The sequence below is a fragment of the Crocodylus porosus genome, unplaced genomic scaffold, assembly GCF_001723895.1.
Source record: "Crocodylus porosus isolate Cpor-Errol unplaced genomic scaffold, CroPor_comp1, whole genome shotgun sequence".
Taxonomy (NCBI): Eukaryota; Metazoa; Chordata; order Crocodylia; family Crocodylidae; genus Crocodylus; species Crocodylus porosus.
This window is the reverse complement of record NW_017728948.1, coordinates 78,942,488-78,961,402: the sequence shown is the minus strand read 5'-3', so window position 1 is coordinate 78,961,402 and position 18,915 is coordinate 78,942,488. Positions and strand designations below refer to the sequence as shown.

The window sequence follows — 18,915 nt, the reverse complement described above, 5'->3', positions numbered from 1 at the left end:
ACTACTTCACTGTCAGGGCACCTAGGATCTGGAACCAACTTCCAAGAGAAATGGTGTTGGCTCCTACCCTGGAGGTCTTTAAGTAGAGGCTAGATGAACACCATACCAGGGTCGTTTGACTCCAGTACTCTTTGTGCCATGGCAGGGGTTGGACTTGATGATCTGTTCAGGTTCCTTCCGACCCTACCAACTGTGAAAAAGGTTTCTAGTGATTAGAATTAAGAGAATGAGTTATCTTCATTTTTTTTCCAGATATGAAAATAATCTAGTTAAACAACAGTTACAGTTTCTTTTCAGCTCATAACCTCTCTCAAATAGCAGCAGCTGAGTCTGAATTCAGCTTGTTGCTCAATACAAGCCTACAACTTCTCCCACAGTGCAGGGTGGTTTAGAGATAAATCCCATTCTTACAAAAGCGGGGTGGGATCTGAAAGCACTCTCAAGTATGAGGGGTATCTATTATTGTTACTTCAAACTCCTATGATAAAACACAGCAGTTTTCCTTTTCTTTATCCTACTTATCTGCAGAAAAATGATACCAAGCATATCCAAACTAATCTTAATGAGAACCAAGGATGATTTTGGTGACATCTTGCTTTTGGACCAAACAAGCTTTCAAGCACAGAATACCCTATTTCACATCACTGTTTCAAAGCTTCCTTCAACTATATAGTCAGTTCAATAAAAGGTATCACCAAAAGAAAAAAGTCCCCTCACTTATCACCTGTTTCCTGGACCGTCATAGCTACAGTGACACTCCAGCCTTTCTACAGATTAAGATTGGTCTTTCTACGCATTAATTATACTTTGGAGTGAGTGAACAATAATGTATTCACATGGAAGACTGGGCTATTTGGCTATCATTACAGGAACCATGAAAGTTTTTGTAGTAGACGTAACTTCAGTGACTGAGGTAGTAGATAAGCCTTCTAAAATGGGTTTCCTCTCAGTTTGGGTAATCACCTAAAACTGAATTGCACAAACTTTAGTATCAAGTAAAATAGTAATTCTTCCATGTACTTGAGTAATGGTTCAGTGTAAAATCATGAAGGTTTTGAATTTGAAGATAGCAATGTGTGCAAATTTTGCAAAAGCAAAACATGGTAAATTCATTCCTGCTTTCTAAAATTATCGACATCATCTTTATAAAAAACGACCTTGGAAAAAATAAGTTAGTGGTTTATAAATGTTTGTTTTTTTATCATAACTAGATGCCAGAATTAAAGATCATTAAAGAAGTCTTTTTTTTTCCCCCCCTTTTTTTTTTTTTAAAGGCAACTCAAATCTGTACCCTCTAAAATACTTTCAAATCCTTAGAAAAATAATATGTAGATAATAGATTCATTATTTAAAGTTCTTTATAAACTACTATAGGAAAATCCATGATTCCTAGCGTTTATTAAAATATATAATAGCATCTAAATCTCTGGAAATAGTCATTCAAATTTGTCTGGATAAGCACAGCAAAAACCAGTTGTGTTAAAATTGTTAAAAATAGAAGAACAAGGAACAGTAACATGATATAGTATATATACCTACGCTATACAAACGACGTACCGTCCAGAGACTAGTCTTCCAAAGAAGTATGTCCTATTTCTTGGAATTTCATAGATTTCACAAATTTCATAGAAATTAGGGCTGGATGGGACCTCATAAGATAATTGGGTCCAGGAAGGGGCAGGAAGTCAGCTAGGGTCAAGGGATCCCAGCAAGATAAGCATCCAAATGTTTCTTAAAAGTGTCCAGAGTAGGTGTTTCTTGGGGGAATCTATTCCAAACCTTGGGGGCTCAGACACTAAAGAAGTTTTTCCTTACGTCCAGCCTAAAAGAGTTTTGCAAGACTTTGTGACCATTAGACCTTGTCATCCCTTGGGGTGCTATGGTGAACAGGTGTTCCCACAGATCCTGATGCACGCCCTTTATGTACTTATAGGCTGTCACCAAGTCACCCCTGAGCCTGAACTTCTCCAGGCTGAAGAGTCCCATGGCTCTCAGCCCATCTTCAAAAAGCCTGTTCTCCTGCCCTCTGATCATGCACATGGGCTCTCCTCTGGACTCTCTGAAGCTTCTCCAAATTCTTCCTGAATTGTGGAGCCCAGAATTGAATGCAGTACTACACATGCAGCCTCGCCAAGGCCAAGTACAGTGGGAGGATGACATCTTGGGTCTTGCTCAAGATGCATCAGTAGATGCAAGCCAGAGTTTTGTTCACTTTGCCAGCTGTGGTATCACATTGGTGGCTCATGTTCATTTTGTGGTCAATCATGACCCCCAAGTCTCTTCTGGCTGTGGTGCTAGCAAGTGTAGCATTGCCAGGCCTATAAGTGTGATGCAGGTTCCCCACCCCCAACTCCCTCTCAGAGGTGGAGCACCTTGCATTTCTCCATATTGAATGCCATCAGGTTTTCATCTGCCCAGCTTATTAAGGTCAACCTGGATAAGCAGCCTGTCCTCAAGTGTGGATACTCTTCCTCTTGAACTTAAAGATCTACTATAGCAAACTATCTGTGACTAGAAATTAAAGATAAAAATTAAAGTATTTTTCAGTTATTGTTTGCCATTTCAATAGTCTTACTGTTCACTATGTTTTCAGTGTTTTGTATTACTATCCTCAGTTCTATAATAGTGGACTGTTTTTAACAATTTTGTATAATGTTTTGTTAGACTGCAAAAAAGCTTTTTTAAAACTATGCACTTAAAGCTAAATTACTACAATTCATCATTACAAATGACTCTCTTGCAGAAAACATGCACTAAAGTAGAAGTTAGTGAACGAACAGTAGAAAAACTCTTAGCAGAAGTAGGCCAGCTGAAACGAGAAATAAAAAGGAAAAAGGAACAGACACAAACTTCAGGTAACATGAAAAGATTTGTAGTTTTGTTAAGAGGTTTTACATTTGTGTGATAAAACTTGCCATCTTAATAGTTAAAATCACTGTTCAAAATAGTTATTTTTGTTGAGAAACCTTTAGGTGAAAATAGCAAAAAATACAAATCAAGCTTTCAGACTACATTTATTGTAATGGAAAATATTTCCCCACAAGTTATCTTCAGCTGTAGTTTGCCACTATATATTAAGCTTCAACTTGTAGAAATTAAAACTGTACTTATAAAAGTCACTAGCAATCTGACTATGTACAGTATTCCAATGATACATTTGTTAACCATTGAATTTATGGAAAATACCACGGACACTCAAATTTATCCATCAGCATAGAAGTCGCTGCTTTTTGACACCTACCAAAAGGGAAAAGGTGAATAATTCCTTGTAGTTGCATACCTTTTACTTCCTTTTAACCTCTCATCAAATTCAGTGAACTATATAATAATAAGATCTAGAAATAGTTTTTTAAAAGTTACCTAAAATTACAGGAGATAAGCACGAGACATTGCTAGTTTAAAGTAATTAAACCATTGTTTCTCTGTTTTGTTTTTCAATTATTCAGGTGAGAACAAAAGCAGTTCCAATGAACCACCAGAGAATATTTTTCTTTGTCAGGCTTTACAGACATTTTTCCCACATTCTGGACTGCAGACCTGTATTGTTTCTTTACAAGGCAGACCAATACTTGAACATTGCTGTAACACTGACCACAACATTAATATAACAGAAAAACTGACTCTCATGCTAGAAGACAGTGACTTCCCCAAAGGAGGGATGAAGCAGTTGACTAAGCGTAAAGCTAGAGCGACCACAGCTGGACCAAGATCATTAAAGAAATCACGGCCATTGAAACTTCATCAAAAACTATTTCAAGGAGACCAAGAGGACAGTGACCAGGAAAGGAAGATTACACTAAGTGGGACTGAAACAGATGAAGCAGCACTGGAGAAACTGAAGGACACTGATGAATATCCACACTCACCAACTTTCTAACCATTTCACACCAAATGTGGGATATTCCAAATGATGATTTGCTGCACCAAGAGCCACTGCCAATATATTTACAGTGCTTTATCAACCAGGAACATTATGGGACAAAAACTAAATGTAGTTATATTTTGTAACATTTTTAAAATTTAAGATTTTATTTTGTTTACATGTATTCTACTTTTGACATGTGGAGTGGAGTCCAGATTATATTCTCTTCCTCAGGGTTTACGTTGGGAGGAAAAATTAATGCAGTAAACACTGAAATTGGGATATAACACACTTGCTTCTTCAGGTATGATGTCTGCTTGTAACTGGTGCTGAAGAAAACTAGTGCCAGATCGTAAATTATATATCTGCCACTATGCAAAGCCTAGAGAACCAAAGCTACTAACTGGATTCCATTATTCACCTGCACTGCTGTTATCTAGTGTCAGTATACTAGAAACTAGCAGTTGAGAGAAAATGCAACAGCTTGTTTTCCTTGCACTTCAAGTGAGACTTCTCCTGCTTTATAGGATTAATTTTAGTGTAGGAAATGACACACAGATTTTTGAAAAGTTTATGGCAACTTTTAAGTTCTCATTATTACAGACATGGAGAACTCAGAGTGTTCAGTTTTAGTTTGTTTGCTCAGATAGTAAAAGTAATGCAGAACACTTAGCATCCCTCCATACGAGAGAGATGGCATCAGTTATAAAAACAATACAAGTCCAACAAGTTTATGGTATTAATGAGCGCATAAACATGAATTACAAAATAATTTTATTGTTGCTTTATGGAAAATTTACCTAACTTATTCTGGATACTTGATATTGCAAAGCTTTGGGTCATTCCGAAATGATGGGTCCTTGTATACAACAGGCATGAACCCTGGGGGGTGGAGAGAAAAAAAAAAAAATCAGATTAGTTTCTACATGGGGGGGAAGAAGGAAGGGGGGGGGGGAGAAAAAATACACCACCACACAACCCCAGTTATGTCCAAAAATTAAGTTTACAGCTATGCTTACCAAGTGCTTGTGCTCTTTTAATACCTTTTGAAATCTCTTTCTGTTTCTTGTCACATAACCCTGTAAAGGCAAAGAACTGATTTTTAACAGCTTATCTCAGCAGCTCAAGTTAATTTGCTAATCAGTGTCTAAAGTCTAACTAGCAGGGACTCCTGCAGGCTTTTATAAAAACTGTGTGCATCAGTCTACTTGCGCAAAATTATTATATGGAGTTTCTCCTCCCAAATCATGAAGTTTCTCCAGTTAACCAGATTAATATGAATTTTTATATTAAGATTTTAGCTTTAAGAACCCTTCGGATAAATGACTATAACAAATACTATTTGTTGCTAAATTGATGCAAGACTACATTAGACTTACCAGTTATATGTCTTCCATGCATGCGACCAGTATATGGAGAAACAAACTGGGACAGAAGCTATTGAAAAAAAAGACAGAAAATATTAGTGAAAGTGTTCCTGAAAACCAAACAGATAACTTTTACAATAAAACTTTCTATAGTAAAAGTCGCATTCTAACACTCATATCCTTCCTATTTCAAGACATCATAACTTACCTCAGAAAATTTCACAAGAATAACCTACTGCTTTTCAACCAGAATTTAAAAACCACATACACTAATTTGATGTTCATATTAAAAGTAAAGTTTATACCAATGTAAAACCGTTAAACAGTCAATACATTAATCCAGCACTCAAGTTAGGAAGTGCCAGAATTAAGTCGTTCCTTGCAACCTTAGTAGTTTTCCCTGTGCGTAGGCATTTGGCAATTTTTAATTATGTGATCATACTTTTTTTTCCCCCTGCTCCTGCCCTATTCAGTGCAAAGCATAGATTGAAGCTCACTAAATAGTAGCTTAAGTTTTCAGTATTTTTGGTCCTCCTTATTCAGTGTGGTCTCATGTATTTTATTGCATCCCAAATCCCACTCCAAATAGAGAATTTTCTTCATATTCCATTAGGCTTTACTAAAATTTTAAAGAAAATTAAATCTTCAACACCTCTTGCAGCTCAGTGGCATTAAGTCCCCTACTTCTGTACACAGAAACTGAAACATGGACTAAAATAAGCATCTAGTACAGGGGTGGGCAAAATGCAGCCTGCCAGGCCATTCTATCCAGCCCACAGGGCCCCTAAGAAAACTAGAAAATTAATTTTTATCTGCCCCTTACTGCCCGTCATGCGGCCCTTGATGGCTTGCTAAAACTCAGCAAGTGGCTCTCCACCCAAAATAGTTCCCCGCCCCTAGTCTAGTAATTTTGGACAATATTTGAGAATTTTTACTTCACTTACAGTTTGTTCAGAACACAGAATGGCAAGTTCTCAGCACTTGAGATACTGAACATCTCAACTTGGAAAAAGTGTCCATCCTTGGCTAGAGATGCACAAGGTTACTTTGGCAGAAAAAAGAAAGGAGTTGTAGCCTGCACAGCAGCATTCAATTGCCTTGTTTGTGAAAGCATCACTTCTCTCCTTGCCTAACTTGCACCTTTCAGCTTCTGATACAAATGAGGCAGAGGTATTACAGGCAAGAGCATCAGGGGGAAAAAAAGATGAGCCTAGGGCTCCATGCAAAACTAGTATGCAATGATTAACTCTTTGCAAAACAAAAAACAGCTGAGTCAAGCGTGTGAGTTCCCTCACAGACACTGTAAGATAAGATGGGAGTATAACCAAGATCATACTACGTCCACTTTCAGCCCTTATTTCCCTGCTCCCTCTTCACTTCAAGGCTTCTATTCCCTCTCTTTGCATCTTTTAGGCTGCTTCTCTTTTCCCCTCTGTACTCTCCAGGTATCAGCAGAAGAAACAGATTACAGGATAGACTGTAATCAGTTCAACCAAAAAGGCTTATTTGGCAAAGTTTTAAGAATTACAAATACAATTATGGAAAACATCACACAAGCTTAGCTGTGGAATACGACTGTTTCTAAGCTCACTATTTTTTTTACACTTTCAACACATTAACTCTGCAGACAAGTCAGGGGTGCAAAGGGGTTGGCAGTCCAGCTAACGACACACTTAACCATAGGTTTTATAAATACTGAAACCTTTCGTATGTTGTAATTATCAGCTTGCATTTATAATTTTTTTCATAAAACACTATGCCCTTTCCATTTCCATCCATTTACTTGTTTTTACTCACTTTATTAGTAACCAGACTAACTTTCTGTAAGAAGCTACCATATTAAGCTCTTTACACGTTCTGAATGCCAGGACTGACCCACAAAACTAGTCAGGGTCAGATTTTCTAGTTAGCAACTACAAGCATTCTAGGATATTTCTTTCTTTAACTGCCCATTCACAGAGAGGGTGATATGGTGCCTGAATTGACCCAGAACTCTTACCACCCTGAAGAGTATTCTAGAAGAGTCTATCTGGATTTACACTTTTAATATCATCCTATAATGATGAATGTGCCTGTCAACAATGCAGAGGAAAAACAAAATATATGGTCCATTTCTCTTCCTTGCTTTTAACAGCATCTACAGCAATTCCTGGCGGTAGTGCAAACGGAATAGACAATATAAGTATCAGCCACCACATACTGTCCAATTCTATACCTTTTATTCCTAGGGTACTCTCTCTAATCTTAAATTCTCCCTCTCTTTCTTCAGCATACCTCCTAAATAGCACACTCACTCCAAAATAGAGACCAAATAATTGCAGCATGAATCCAGTGTAAAAAAAAAAACTCACCTGTACATTCTTGTAGTTTACATGTATGCCACACAAGACACATTTCTTAGGAGGCTCCTTATATGGATTTTCCATTTGTATCGGCTAAAATGAGAAATAGTTTACCTTTCTTTCACAGTGAAACATTTCTCTCAATTACATAGCCACATTCTAAAGGTAGCGTTCTCTAGCTTTCCACTTCACTTCCCCAGAGCACAAACATATTGTAAAGCTGAAATGAACTTAGCAAAAGCACGTGCCATTAGACAGTTTTCTGTTGTGAACTCGGACCTTTACTTTCTTGTCCTAGAATTTGAGACGCCACCACATGTTACTGAACAATGCATTTAACAAAATACCGTCTCTCTTCCTTCCCAAACTATTGGAGGAATAACTTCTAATATAATAAGTTTATTACTGCTATAGCAATGGCTAATAAGGAAATGTGTTCCCTGGTCCATCTTGAGCACTGAAGGACATTTTTCTAGACTTGCATAACACTGGGTGTCATCTACGTAACAGCTGGGTTCTTACCACACAAGCCATATTCTTGTTCTTTATTCTAGTCATAAAAAGAAAGCACCACATATCTACGTACTAGGCCTGTGCAAAGCAGCAAATATTCGATTCGGCTTCAACTGATTCAGAAGGACAGAGATTCGAATAACCGTCCCAATTCAATTAGTCCAATCTGGATCCGAAGATTCGTCCATAGACTAAACAGGCAGTAGTCCTCGAGGATGCTGTGGACACAGCTGCCTCCAGCTGGTAAATCTGTTGTGGGCAGAGGGAAGAGGTGTGGGGGAAGGGGGGCAGATCAAGGCCCCCACGGCAAGGAAGGGAGGGATTGGGGCTGGGAACTCAGGGAGAAGGGCTCCTGCCACTGCGTGCCACTAGTCCAGGAGGGCATAGGAGTGAGTGTGCGCCCCCAGATCTGCGCAGTGTGGGGTGGGCTGGGCCAGGCTGTACTCCAGATGGGTGGTGGAAGACACTGGGAGTGGGGGCTCTGCCCTGTTGCCGCTTGTCCAGCTGAGGTGGGATGCGTACAGGATGCGGGCATGGCAGCACTGAGAATGGGGGCTATGCTCCGCTGCCGCTTGCCCAGCCAGGGCAATGTAGGTGTTGCTTGATCTGGGCAGAAGGAGCTGGGAGCAGGGGCTATACCCTCCTACCACTCAACCAGACAAAACAGGGAGATGCAGGATGCTGCCGCTGCACTGCCTCAAACAAGCACCACACAATGGTGGAAGCTGCTCCAGCCTCCTTGCATCTTCCGGACAAGCTGCAGCTTCACCTCGCTGTGCCCTGGCTAGCCAAGCAGCAGGAGGGCACGGCAGTGGGCACATGCGCCCAGATCGGGGAGGAGCCAGTGGCGGGGGCTATGGCAAATTTTAGGGTGGCTGCAGCCCCCCCGCATAGCCCCCACTCCACTGGGCTCTGCAGGGTGGGTAGCCACCATTAGCACAGCCCTGGCTCCACCTGCCCTGCAGAGCACTGCCTGGCAGCAGAGCCTAGCCTCCTGGAGCACAGCCCAGCCTAGCTCACCCTGCGCAGATCCAGGGGCACACGCCTGTTCCCATGCCCTCCCGGATCAGCGGCGCACAGCAGCAGGAGCCCCCCTCCTCAAGTCCCGGCTGGGCAGCTTATCCCAGCCCCAATCCCATCTCACTGTGGGGATGCTGATCTGTGGCCCTGCCTTCCACCCACCACAGACTGACTTACCAGCTGAAGACTTACTGTCCTCAATTGAATGAGTTACCAAAGCTTCACACAGCCCTTCTGTGTACCCTCTCCTATTAAAAATGGGGAACACCCTCAACTTACTTTTAGAATCCACTATATTATCAAAACTCTTGTCGTTAGAGCCATTTAAAAGGTCCTTAAAAGCAATTAAGTGGGTGTTCTAGGAAGTCCAGGTAAAGTTTTCCTAGCCTTTTTTTTTTTTTTAAAAAAGGTGGGCAGGGAAGCTGTACAGTGAGTGAACCAGATCCCTGAGCCTTTGAACATCTCCCCACTTATTTGCTCTGGATTCCAGAAATACCAGTCACTGGCAAAATACCACAAATTAAAAAAAAAAAAATGAATCCAGCGAAATAAAATATATAGTTTTAGAATTATTTTAACAACCCATATTAATGTTACCCTGTCGACCTACAGTAGAGAGCTATGCCACCATGCTGCCCACATCTACTTATAACATATGTGGTATGTAGAATATATAGAATATGCATAAATATATTAGTTCCATACACCTGCATATATAACTATCTATCTTATTAGTGCTTTAAAGCACTAGGAGAGGTTAATTATCTGCTGATTCTTTCATAGCTTAAACAGACAGATATAGACATAGCTTCCCAGTACTCTTACATATGTTGGCAACATATCACCCCAAGGGCTTCTGGAGGGTTATTTTTTTGTATCTTCGTATATACACATGCTTTTTTCCTTTCTTAGCTTGCATATATCTCTAGATCAAGACAAAAATAGATATATTAAGATATCCTGATTTACGCAGAGAAGCTAAGAAGGGGGGGAGAAAGAGTGCATGTGTATGTAAAAAAATCTCAAAGGCTGTTTATACACATGCTCCAGCAGCAAGTGGGCAGGCGGGAAGAAGGTACTTTAATTAGAGCGGCTCCTAGAACTGGTCTAATTAAAGTGCCTGAACTGTCTTGTGTATCAGTGTCCCCATGCTTAAAAATGGTAGTGGGGGCATTTTAACCAAAGCTTGTCGAATAAGCTTCAACTAAAGCACTCCACTGCCATTTCTCAGTGCACAGGGACACAAATATACAACATGCTGGAGCTCATTAATTACCATGCGCTGTAATTACAGTGCATCCTGAGCAGCCTCGCTGCTCATATATAGGTGCCCAAGAAGCCCTTGGGCAAAATGTTGCCAACACACCTAAGAGTAAGGGGAAGCTTCTACATATATATCGAGAAATACCTATATTTGTATCTACTTATATATCTGTCTATGCTAAGAAAGAATCAGCAGATAATTAACCTTAGTGCTTCAAAACCTCCAAGCCATTCAGTATCAACGTCAGAAACAACAGCCCTGTCTGTTCTCCAACAAAGCTAGACTGCGCTCCCTCCAAGAGGGAGAACTCTGGGGTGTGCCCAGGGTCTCAGCTCTCTGCTCTGTAGCACTCACAGTACCTACCTCAAAAAGCATTAGGAAGCTAATTTGGTAAAACCACCAGAGTTTTGCATCCAGGAAAGGCACTCTGCCCACCCTAGAATAATTTAAACACAGAACAGCAAGGATCTCTTGGGCGCTATCTTACACTACCATGTGGCTAACACAGCAAGGTGAGACACAACACCCTGCCGCGTGCAGCCACCTCAGAGCCCAGGCACGAGCAGCAAGCGCTTTTGCAGCTCTGCGACAGCCCACAGCGGATAATCAGCAGCCGCCTCCAGACGCGCGCAAAGCTGACGCCTCTTACCAGATCCTCTGTACGAGTTACGGGCCCCTGTCGCGAGCAGCGCCGCCTCTGCCACAAGGCTCCTGGAGTCAGAGAGAACAGAACAAGCCCAGCTCCGCGATCACGGCCTTCAGCTAGCGTGGCGGACGCTGCCGGGCCGGGTCCCGAGGGGCCAGTTCCCACCCGCAGGCAGGGCGCTAGGAGCAACCTCAGGCGACATATGGGGAGCGCGAGGCTGCCCAGGGCCTACACCCGCCGCTTCTACTCTCACCTGCGCTAGGCGTCAGGCCCCGGCAGAGCCCCCCCCACCTCCGCAGCGCCGCAGCCACAAGAACCGCCATTTTCTTCGTTCCACCAGGCGCCCTTTACCACTTCCGTTTCCGAGGCCCTCATAAGCACATGCGCAAATACCTTTCCCCCTCTTTCCAGCTCCACGAACTGAAGAACTTGAACTACGCGACTCTTTGTTTCCCGCCCCGCATCCAATCGCGGCGCGGCGTGGCTCGGCAGCCAATAACAACGGGAGCAATTTGTCCTTCCTACTTCCCCGTCGCGTCATCTACAAGGCTGAGGCAGAAGTGACGTTGCCGGGCTGAGCTCAGCCGGAAACAGCCTCTTCCCTTCCCTTCCCTTCCCCGCACCATCCGCATCATGAGGATGCCACTGCCGCCTGGCTGACCCAGTTCCTGCCCCCCCGGGCCGGGCGATGCAGCGGGCATGGAGGGCGTGGGCCCCGCGGTGCGGAGGCGGTGCCTCCTCCCCGCCTGCCGCCAAGAGGCCGAGCCCCGGGGGCAGCTGTGCCCTCCCCGAGGTACTGGCTCCTTTCCCTCAACAGCGGTCCGCGGGGGGAGGGGTGGCTGTTGGGAAGGTTGGAGCTGCGCGAGGCCCGTTGAGCGGGGGGCTGGTTCTGGCATGCTGCGGGGGAGGCCTCGGCCCCAAATTACCGTGTTTGTTGTAAAACAAATATGCAAATAAGCACGCAACTAAGACTTATTTACCTTCTGTGGATGACTGGAAATCGTGAGTGAGTGAGACCTGGGTCAACAAAGTAGAAGTGTTTCTTTATTTCTAGGCAAGCAGTTGTAAGAAAGTGCTGACAGCAAAGCCAGAAGTTAGTTATGACTCTCTGGGAGTAACTTGAGTGTTGTATCTGCTGCATCAGTTAGGTGTTTCAAAAATTATCATATATTTTGAATACTTGTACTGTTATTGATTGTACAAGGGTGGAAATTATTGTACACCTGGCAACACTGGCCTGCTCCTTCTGCCAGCAGAGGAGGCTCTGGTGCCTGCTCAGCTGGAGAACGCCAGGCTTCAGCACCCCCCTCAGTGACAATCCCAGCACCTCCTGCTAAGACCCTGGCCGCACAGCTCCTCACACCTGTTCATTTATGCAGTCCCAGGGCTTCCTGGTTGGCTTCTCCTGCCCCTGGCTAAGCTCAGGAAGGAGGTTATGGCTGTGAGGACCCCCCAGGGGACTGCAAGGCTGCTTTCCTGTCCCTATTTGCTCAAAGACGGGAGCAGATGCTTTTCAGGGCCGTGTCTGTTGGCTCCTTGTACTACAGGTCCAGTGGGCACTGTTGGGCAGGCTCTGCTTAGTGTCCCCCCCTTGGTGCGCTCCTTATAAACCTGTGACCCTTACTCCTTTCGCTGTTTTACTTTTATTTGTTCCAAGGACTCAATTGTCTCATCTACAGTGGCCTCCTTAAAGAGGGCTTCTAATTTTACTTGGTGGGCCTAGGCCTACGCTTCCCCAGTGACATAACAAATAAACCTGTGTCACAAGGTGTCCACTGGCTCCTTGGACTCATTTGAGGGCCAGTGGGCACTGTCCAACATGCTCTGCCTTGTGTCCCCCCTTGGCGCACTCATTGTGAACCTGGGACCTTCACTTCAATGCCTGTTTTGTTCCTTTATTGTTCCAAAAAATCAATTGAGACATATCCAATGGCTCCCCTCTATTAACAGTCAGGGCTAATTTGCTTTGTGGGCCTAAGACCCATGTCCCCAACATGTGTCAAATAGGCCTGTGTCACACAATGGCAGAAAGTGGATGTTGAAAGGGGGAGTGAAATAGGTATGACCAGGGGGGGGTTTTCCCCACTGTTCCTCTTCCTCTTGTAGCCTTAAGCATTTAATGCAGGGGTGGGCAAAATGCGATCTGTGGGCCGGATGCAGCCTGCCAGGCCATTCTGTCCAGCCCACAAAGCCCTGCCAAAATTGAGAAAATTAATGTTTATCTGCCCCTGGCTGCCTGTCACGTGGCCCTCAATGGCTTGCCAAAACTCGGTAAGTGGCCCTCCGCTTGAAATAATTGCCCACCCCTGACTTAAGGTCTGGTTTCAGAGGCTGAATCTTTAACTTCCGTAGAATACAAATTGCATTTTACTAGCACAGCAAATTGAAACATATATGGACATATGTATATGTGCATACATAAATTATTCTAACGTCTACACACACATCCTACAATATTAACGCAGATAACTATATAGCACTAGTATAAGAATCAGTGTCTAGGCCAGGACTCATGACTGATCCCTTTGAAGGTCACAGTGCTTTTGCAAATCCACCCTTCATTTGTCAAAGCACAATAAAGCACAGAGTTAAATTACTAACAAAACTGTAGTGTGTTGCATCTTGGGTTGCATGTACTAAAACACGCTTTAAATTGTGAATCAACCTTATATCTGCCATGGCATAATCACAAATTTACTACTTTTTTGCAGTATAATAACGACAGCGAAGAGGACATGTTTGGGAACTATGACAGCTTTTCTGGAAATGATTCTTTACTAGCTCAGGTTGATGACCTGGAGCAAAAATACATGCAATCTGCTGATTTTGCTTTGCACCAAGAAAATCTGGAAGACAAAGCTGTTGTAGAACCTGCATCAGGGAAGCTTCACATACAACACTCCAAAAGCAAGGAACTCGTGTTTTCTGCCACAGAAAATATTAATGGTTTCAGAGTGAAAGAAGAGGATAATTTCTGGAGCAGTCCAAATGAACAAGAAGAAAGGACTCAAGAACTGGGGGATTTTATTTTAGATGATTTGCCATGCTCACAGCAGCTATATTTCGAGGAAGTGGATGCTTCTACAAAACAAGCAAATGCAAATACTGGTAACAATCACATGAATTCTGGTCTTGGCAGAATCTTGAATCAGTCATTTTGTCACAATGATGTAGAGCATACCAAAACAAATAATGAGCCATCCCCAAACATCAGAACTGATTTGAATAAAAGAAAGTGTCTCAAAGATCACCTCAAAAGTGCTATGGCTGGAAATGCTAAGGCTCAGGCTCCACAGATTTCTAAAACTAAGCAGCTCAAAGAAGCTATTCTGTCTGAAGAGCTGTGTGTTGCCAAAGAAACAATTGAAGCTTTCTCTGTTGATCTTGGTCCTTTTTATGGTTTACCCAGTAAAGTTAAAGATCTTTTTGTACAGTTCCGTGGGATTGAAAAGCTCTATGGTAAAATTACTGGTTTTATTTTTTTGTAAATGAGCTGCTTGTTATTGGATAAGGGTGGATATAATGTTTCCAGTTTTCAGTTTAACCTTTTAATTGTGTTTGTGGAAACCAGATATTTCTGTGTTCTAGGAAAAGGCTCCTAAATAAAAAGGTGGAATTAGTTAAACTTCTAAAGGAAACCCCTTTAATAATGTAGCTTTAAAAAGTGGAAGGGTAAGAAACTTAAGCTTACACTTAACTTCGATTTTCTTTTAATTTTTTTTTTATACTGCATGATAATCAGGGATCTGGGTTTTCTGTTTCCCATGGAAAAACGGAGAAAACCACAGATTCCCTGTTTTTATCAGAGAAAACACGGATTTCCCTTTCTAGCAGAGAAATCTGCAGATTCTCTGCTTTTGCAAAGAGCTCTTGCAGGCTGGCACAGCTCCAGCCTACAAGAGCTGATTGCAGAAAGGGCAGGAAAACCCCAACCCTACCTGGAGGGGGAGGGGGAAGGGCAGGGCCTGAGTCTCTGAGTTAGTCAAGGCTGGGCTCAGGTTCAGACTCCCCCTTGACTCTTCGCCCCCTGGATGCTAGAGGTAAGTGGGGCTTGGGGGTTGTGGGGCAGGGCTGGGGAAGGTGGCTGGGGGCTGAGGGAGCAGGGACTGCTGCCAGGCCCAGGCAGCACACCGCAGCCGGGAGCAGGGCTGGGGGGGTGAGGGTAGGGGTGTCCCTCTGCAGGGGACTTTGCAGGCAAGCAATGCAGGGTGCAGTGTGGTGGTGCCTGCTGTGTGCAGGCCGCACACATGCCACCTTCTGGGAGTGGGCACAGGGACACACTCCCCGCCTTCTTGATCTACCCCCCCCAGCACCTTCCCTTTCCCCTGTCTTGCCACGCCCCTTCCCCCCACACACACTTACCTGCTGGGGTGGGTGTCAGTGTCTGTGTGTGCATCTGGGGGGGCAGTTGTGAGGGAGTGAGGGGCATCAGGAGGGCTGAGGAGGCTGTTGGGAGTGCAGGCACCAGCAGTGCTGGGGGGACCTGTGGAGGGCCTGTAATTTTTATCACGAATTTTGGGTTTTTAATCAGAGAAAACTAGGATCCCTGGTGATAATGGATGCAGTAAATCACCACAAGAAATTTGAAGGAAACCTCATTCAAGTAATTTTAACTCAGTTTCATCCACCTCAAGCATTTCATGTTCCTTAACGTTGTGACAACTTAAAAACATGATTTCAGTTTAAAACTTTAGGGGGTCACTATTGGATTGCTATTTCTCACTTGATGGTTTTCTGAATGTGTTTTTCTGATGCTTGCATATGTGTGTTAGAATGGCTGAATATCGTTGTAGTTTTTCAAAGCAATGTTATTTCTATTCAGGTAAGTAAAATTTTAATTTAATCAGCTGATAACCAGTATAGAGATAGTTAAGCTATCCTTATTCAGAGATGTGCCAGATGTAGTTGCTCTGCTGTGAAAATATTGTAACATTCTCTGTGTGTATCACCAGGTTTGGTTTTGCCACTTTTTGTAGTAGTAGCATTTACACACTATTGCATTCAGTATATTCTTCAAGACATTCTGTTGTTAGTTTGGTTGTTTTATTTTTGAGATATATACGTGGTTCAGTGTAAGGTTGTCTCCTAGTTTTTTAATGGCGTGCAAGTAATGGTATATTGACAGAAAACTGGAAAGTCTGGAAAGCTGTTAGGGAAGCATTATTTTACTTTTGAATGCATTGTAAGTAGAACCTACATTTTTAATTCAGTGTTGATGGACCACAATGATCTCAAATATCTTTTGCTTGAATTACAGTTTGAAATTTGAACTTTAAAATCAGTTTAAGCAGTAGGCTTTGTTTGAAGCTTCCTTTGTTTTCAGAGAGATTTTGTAAAGACTATTTGCCATTCTGGATTTCAAAAAGTCTTGTGTGCTTGGCATCTGTGCATCATTAACTTTGAGTTAATTACTAGAAAATAGCAGTACTGGATTAATGCGAAAGCTTATAATGTTGTTGTCTGCAGCTGCAGCTGTTCCAAGGCCTGTATAGTATGATAACTCTTGTGTTCAAGTATTGAACACAAAATTTAAAACATACTTGGAGTTTTTAGTTCAAGTTTTTTTCCAGATGTTAGGAGCCAAAACATGAAGGAGCTACTTCATATAATGTATGCATCATTGTTACTGTGCAGGATTATCCCGCTCTCATTTCTAGTTATCTCAAACAGTTCACCAAAGTCTATCATGTTTGGCTTTGTTTATGGCAGACAAATTTAGTATTCTGTAAACTACAAAAAGCTACTAAAATAGGTTGATGATATATAATAGCATTTGCCTCAGTGAAGCAGAGGCATTAAGTTTTCGATAGATTAAATCATAAGCAAAGACATTACTTTATTGAAGTGTTCTTCCAGCAAGCATGAGCCATATACTAGAGGTTTAAGGGCTTTAGTTACAACCACTGGGTGTGATCTTAGAATAGAAACTTACAACAGTTGCTTGTTTGGCCACTATGCTATATATTTCAGGTTTAGGCAATGTCTGAGTGTTCCAGTTTCTCTTAAAAATTAATATTATGTGACGGTAACTTGGTTAGATATGCAAAGGCATTTATTTGACACATGACCGGTTTCTGTGTGAGGTAAAGGAATGCAAATATCACTCTTCATATGTTGTTGTCAGTAGTACACTTCTTGTTCTGAAGCTTCTTTCATTTGTTTAAAATGGTGGATTCTATCATCTTGCATGCAACTGTTTTTAATAGCTTCTGAAAGTGTTCATTCATTTGGACCTTCTGGGTAGTAGGATGTTATTATACAGCAGTGACCCTCAACCATGGTGCTGAGAAATTCTTTTAGTGTTCTATGGGGTGCCAAACAATGTTAGCACTATTAGGTGTACAAACAGCTACACATGATTCACAAGATAAACCCAGAGATTTCAAATATGATTCCTGTGTGTCAAAAACATTGTGTCCTCTTGTGGTCTTTCTGAATTCTTTGCAGCAAAATTGCACTATTATTTTTCTGTAGTCAAGAAATGAGTGAAAGCTAAGAGCTGGCATTTTCCAAAGGGGTGCCTTAAGTCTAAAATGGTTGAGAACCGCTCTTGTATAGACTACCTGAAGAATGGAGCTTTCTGTGTGATTAGCCAGGGGCATATGGAAATACTTTGTTTTGTGATTTTTTGACAAGGAAAAAGATTTGGTAGGCTGAATCATCAGTTCTTTTTGGAGCTCTATTAATGAAAATCCTCTGACAATTCATCTATTCATATCCTTCAGGAATACAGAAAACATCTTAATTCTTCATAAGCATATATCATAAGCAGTTAGAGGAAAAGAGAACACAAAATAACTCATTTATTTTCATTTTACAGAGTGGCAGCACACTTGTTTAACATTAGAATCTCTGCAACGAAGAAAGAATTTAATATATTCATTGCCAACCAGTGGTGGAAAAACACTTGTAGCTGAAATTTTAATTCTTCAAGAATTACTCTGCAGGCAGAAAGATGTTTTAATGATTCTGCCTTACGTGGCTATTGTCCAGGAAAAGGTGTGGAAACTGTTCTTGATTTTGTTTATTTGTACTCTGCATTGCAACTTTGTACTTTTTTTTTTTTTTTTTTACCAGTTATGTTGGAAAACTATTTCAAGCCTCAAATTAAGCCATGCAAAAGTTCTAACACACACGTTTGCATTAAGGCTGTGCAAAGCTTCGGGTGATTACGGCTGTGCAAGCTTCGGGTGCTGATTCAATTCGGAGGAGATTCAGCCCAGTTCGGCAGCTGAATCTCCAAATCTGAATCGAATTGGAGACCAGAAAAGAGGTCCAAGTCGATTCGGAAAAGATTCAGCGATTTGGACAGTGTCCATTCACCACCACAGGAAACTGGACCTGTGCTCTGCTGGTAAGCAGGCGGCAGTGGCCCGGGCTCCGTGCCAGTAAGTTGGGAGGGGTGGGCCTGGAGGAGCAGGGAGGAGACCACGGGGGGCCCATGCCAGGCCCTATCCCTTGTCTGCTCCCCCAACCCCATCAATGCCCTGTTTGGCCCCAGTGTCATAGTTAGTAGGGTCGGAAGGGACCTGAGCAGATCACCCAGTCCGACCCCCTGCCGTGGCAGGAAAGAATACTAGGGTAAAACGACCCCAGCAAGGTGTTCATCTAGCCTCTGTTTAAAGACCCCCAGGGTAGGAGCCAGCACCACTTCTCTTGGAAGTTGGTTCCGGATCCTAGCTGCCCTGACAGTGAAGTAGCGCCTCCTGATATCTAGCCTAAATCTACCCTCTGCCAACTTGTGACCATTATTCCTAGTCACTCCTGGTAGTGCTTGGAGGAACAGGGACTCCCCCAATGCCTGCTGGTCCCCTCTGACTAGTTCGTAAAAAGCCACTAGATCCCGCCTCAGCCTTCTCTTGTGGAGGCTGAACAGGTTCAGGTCCTGTAGCCTCTCCTCG

At 42.7% G+C, this 18,915-nt stretch overlaps 3 protein-coding genes across 8 annotated transcripts in view; 2 read left to right on the top strand and 1 right to left on the bottom strand.

Moving 5' to 3' along the window:
- FAM175A (family with sequence similarity 175 member A) overlaps positions 1 to 4,548 on the top strand; it is a 20,187-nt gene extending 15,639 nt beyond the window's left edge. For all 3 annotated transcript variants that reach the window (XM_019552745.1, XM_019552746.1, XM_019552747.1), the window contains 2 exons: positions 2,744 to 2,855; positions 3,447 to 4,548. In XM_019552745.1, the coding sequence (XP_019408290.1) occupies positions 2,744 to 2,855; positions 3,447 to 3,877 (543 nt within the window). In that variant the 3' untranslated portion in view covers positions 3,878 to 4,548. The remainder of the gene's footprint in view (positions 1 to 2,743; positions 2,856 to 3,446) is intronic.
- Positions 4,549 to 4,619: 71 nt separating this feature from the next.
- On the bottom strand, positions 4,620 to 11,571 carry MRPS18C (mitochondrial ribosomal protein S18C). Of its 2 annotated transcripts, none has more exons than XM_019552748.1 (6): positions 11,408 to 11,571; positions 11,018 to 11,079; positions 7,581 to 7,664; positions 5,242 to 5,299; positions 4,882 to 4,941; positions 4,620 to 4,744 (listed from the first exon to the last, which is right to left on the bottom strand). In XM_019552748.1, exons 1-6 carry the CDS (start codon positions 11,553 to 11,555, stop codon positions 4,668 to 4,670), a joined length of 489 nt encoding a protein of 162 aa, XP_019408293.1. In that variant the 5' UTR covers positions 11,556 to 11,571; the 3' UTR covers positions 4,620 to 4,667. The 2 variants fall into 2 exon arrangements, with proteins under 2 accessions (XP_019408293.1, XP_019408294.1); XM_019552749.1 differs by lacking the exon at positions 11,408 to 11,571 and adding an exon at positions 11,268 to 11,373.
- A 57-nt stretch (positions 11,572 to 11,628) lies between these two features.
- Positions 11,629 to 18,915, top strand: part of HELQ (helicase, POLQ-like) — a 32,709-nt gene continuing 25,422 nt past the window's right edge. For all 3 annotated transcript variants that reach the window (XM_019552742.1, XM_019552743.1, XM_019552741.1), the window contains exons 1-3: positions 11,629 to 11,807; positions 13,726 to 14,473; positions 17,835 to 18,013. In XM_019552742.1, the coding sequence (XP_019408287.1) occupies positions 11,703 to 11,807; positions 13,726 to 14,473; positions 17,835 to 18,013 (1,032 nt within the window). In that variant the 5' untranslated portion in view covers positions 11,629 to 11,702. The remainder of the gene's footprint in view (positions 11,808 to 13,725; positions 14,474 to 17,834; positions 18,014 to 18,915) is intronic.

Excerpts from the sequence above, each read along its gene's own strand:
- MRPS18C (XM_019552748.1), bottom strand. The coding sequence starts at position 11,555 with ATGACGCGACGGGGAAGTAGGAAGGACAAATTGCTCCCGTTGTTATTG. Across the intron at positions 7,665-11,017 it reads TAACTCGTACAGAGGATCTG|CCGATACAAATGGAAAATCC; the intron begins GTAAGAGGCGTC and ends TTCTCATTTTAG. Across the intron at positions 4,942-5,241 it reads GCATGGAAGACATATAACTG|GGTTATGTGACAAGAAACAG; the intron begins GTAAGTCTAATG and ends TTGCCTTTACAG.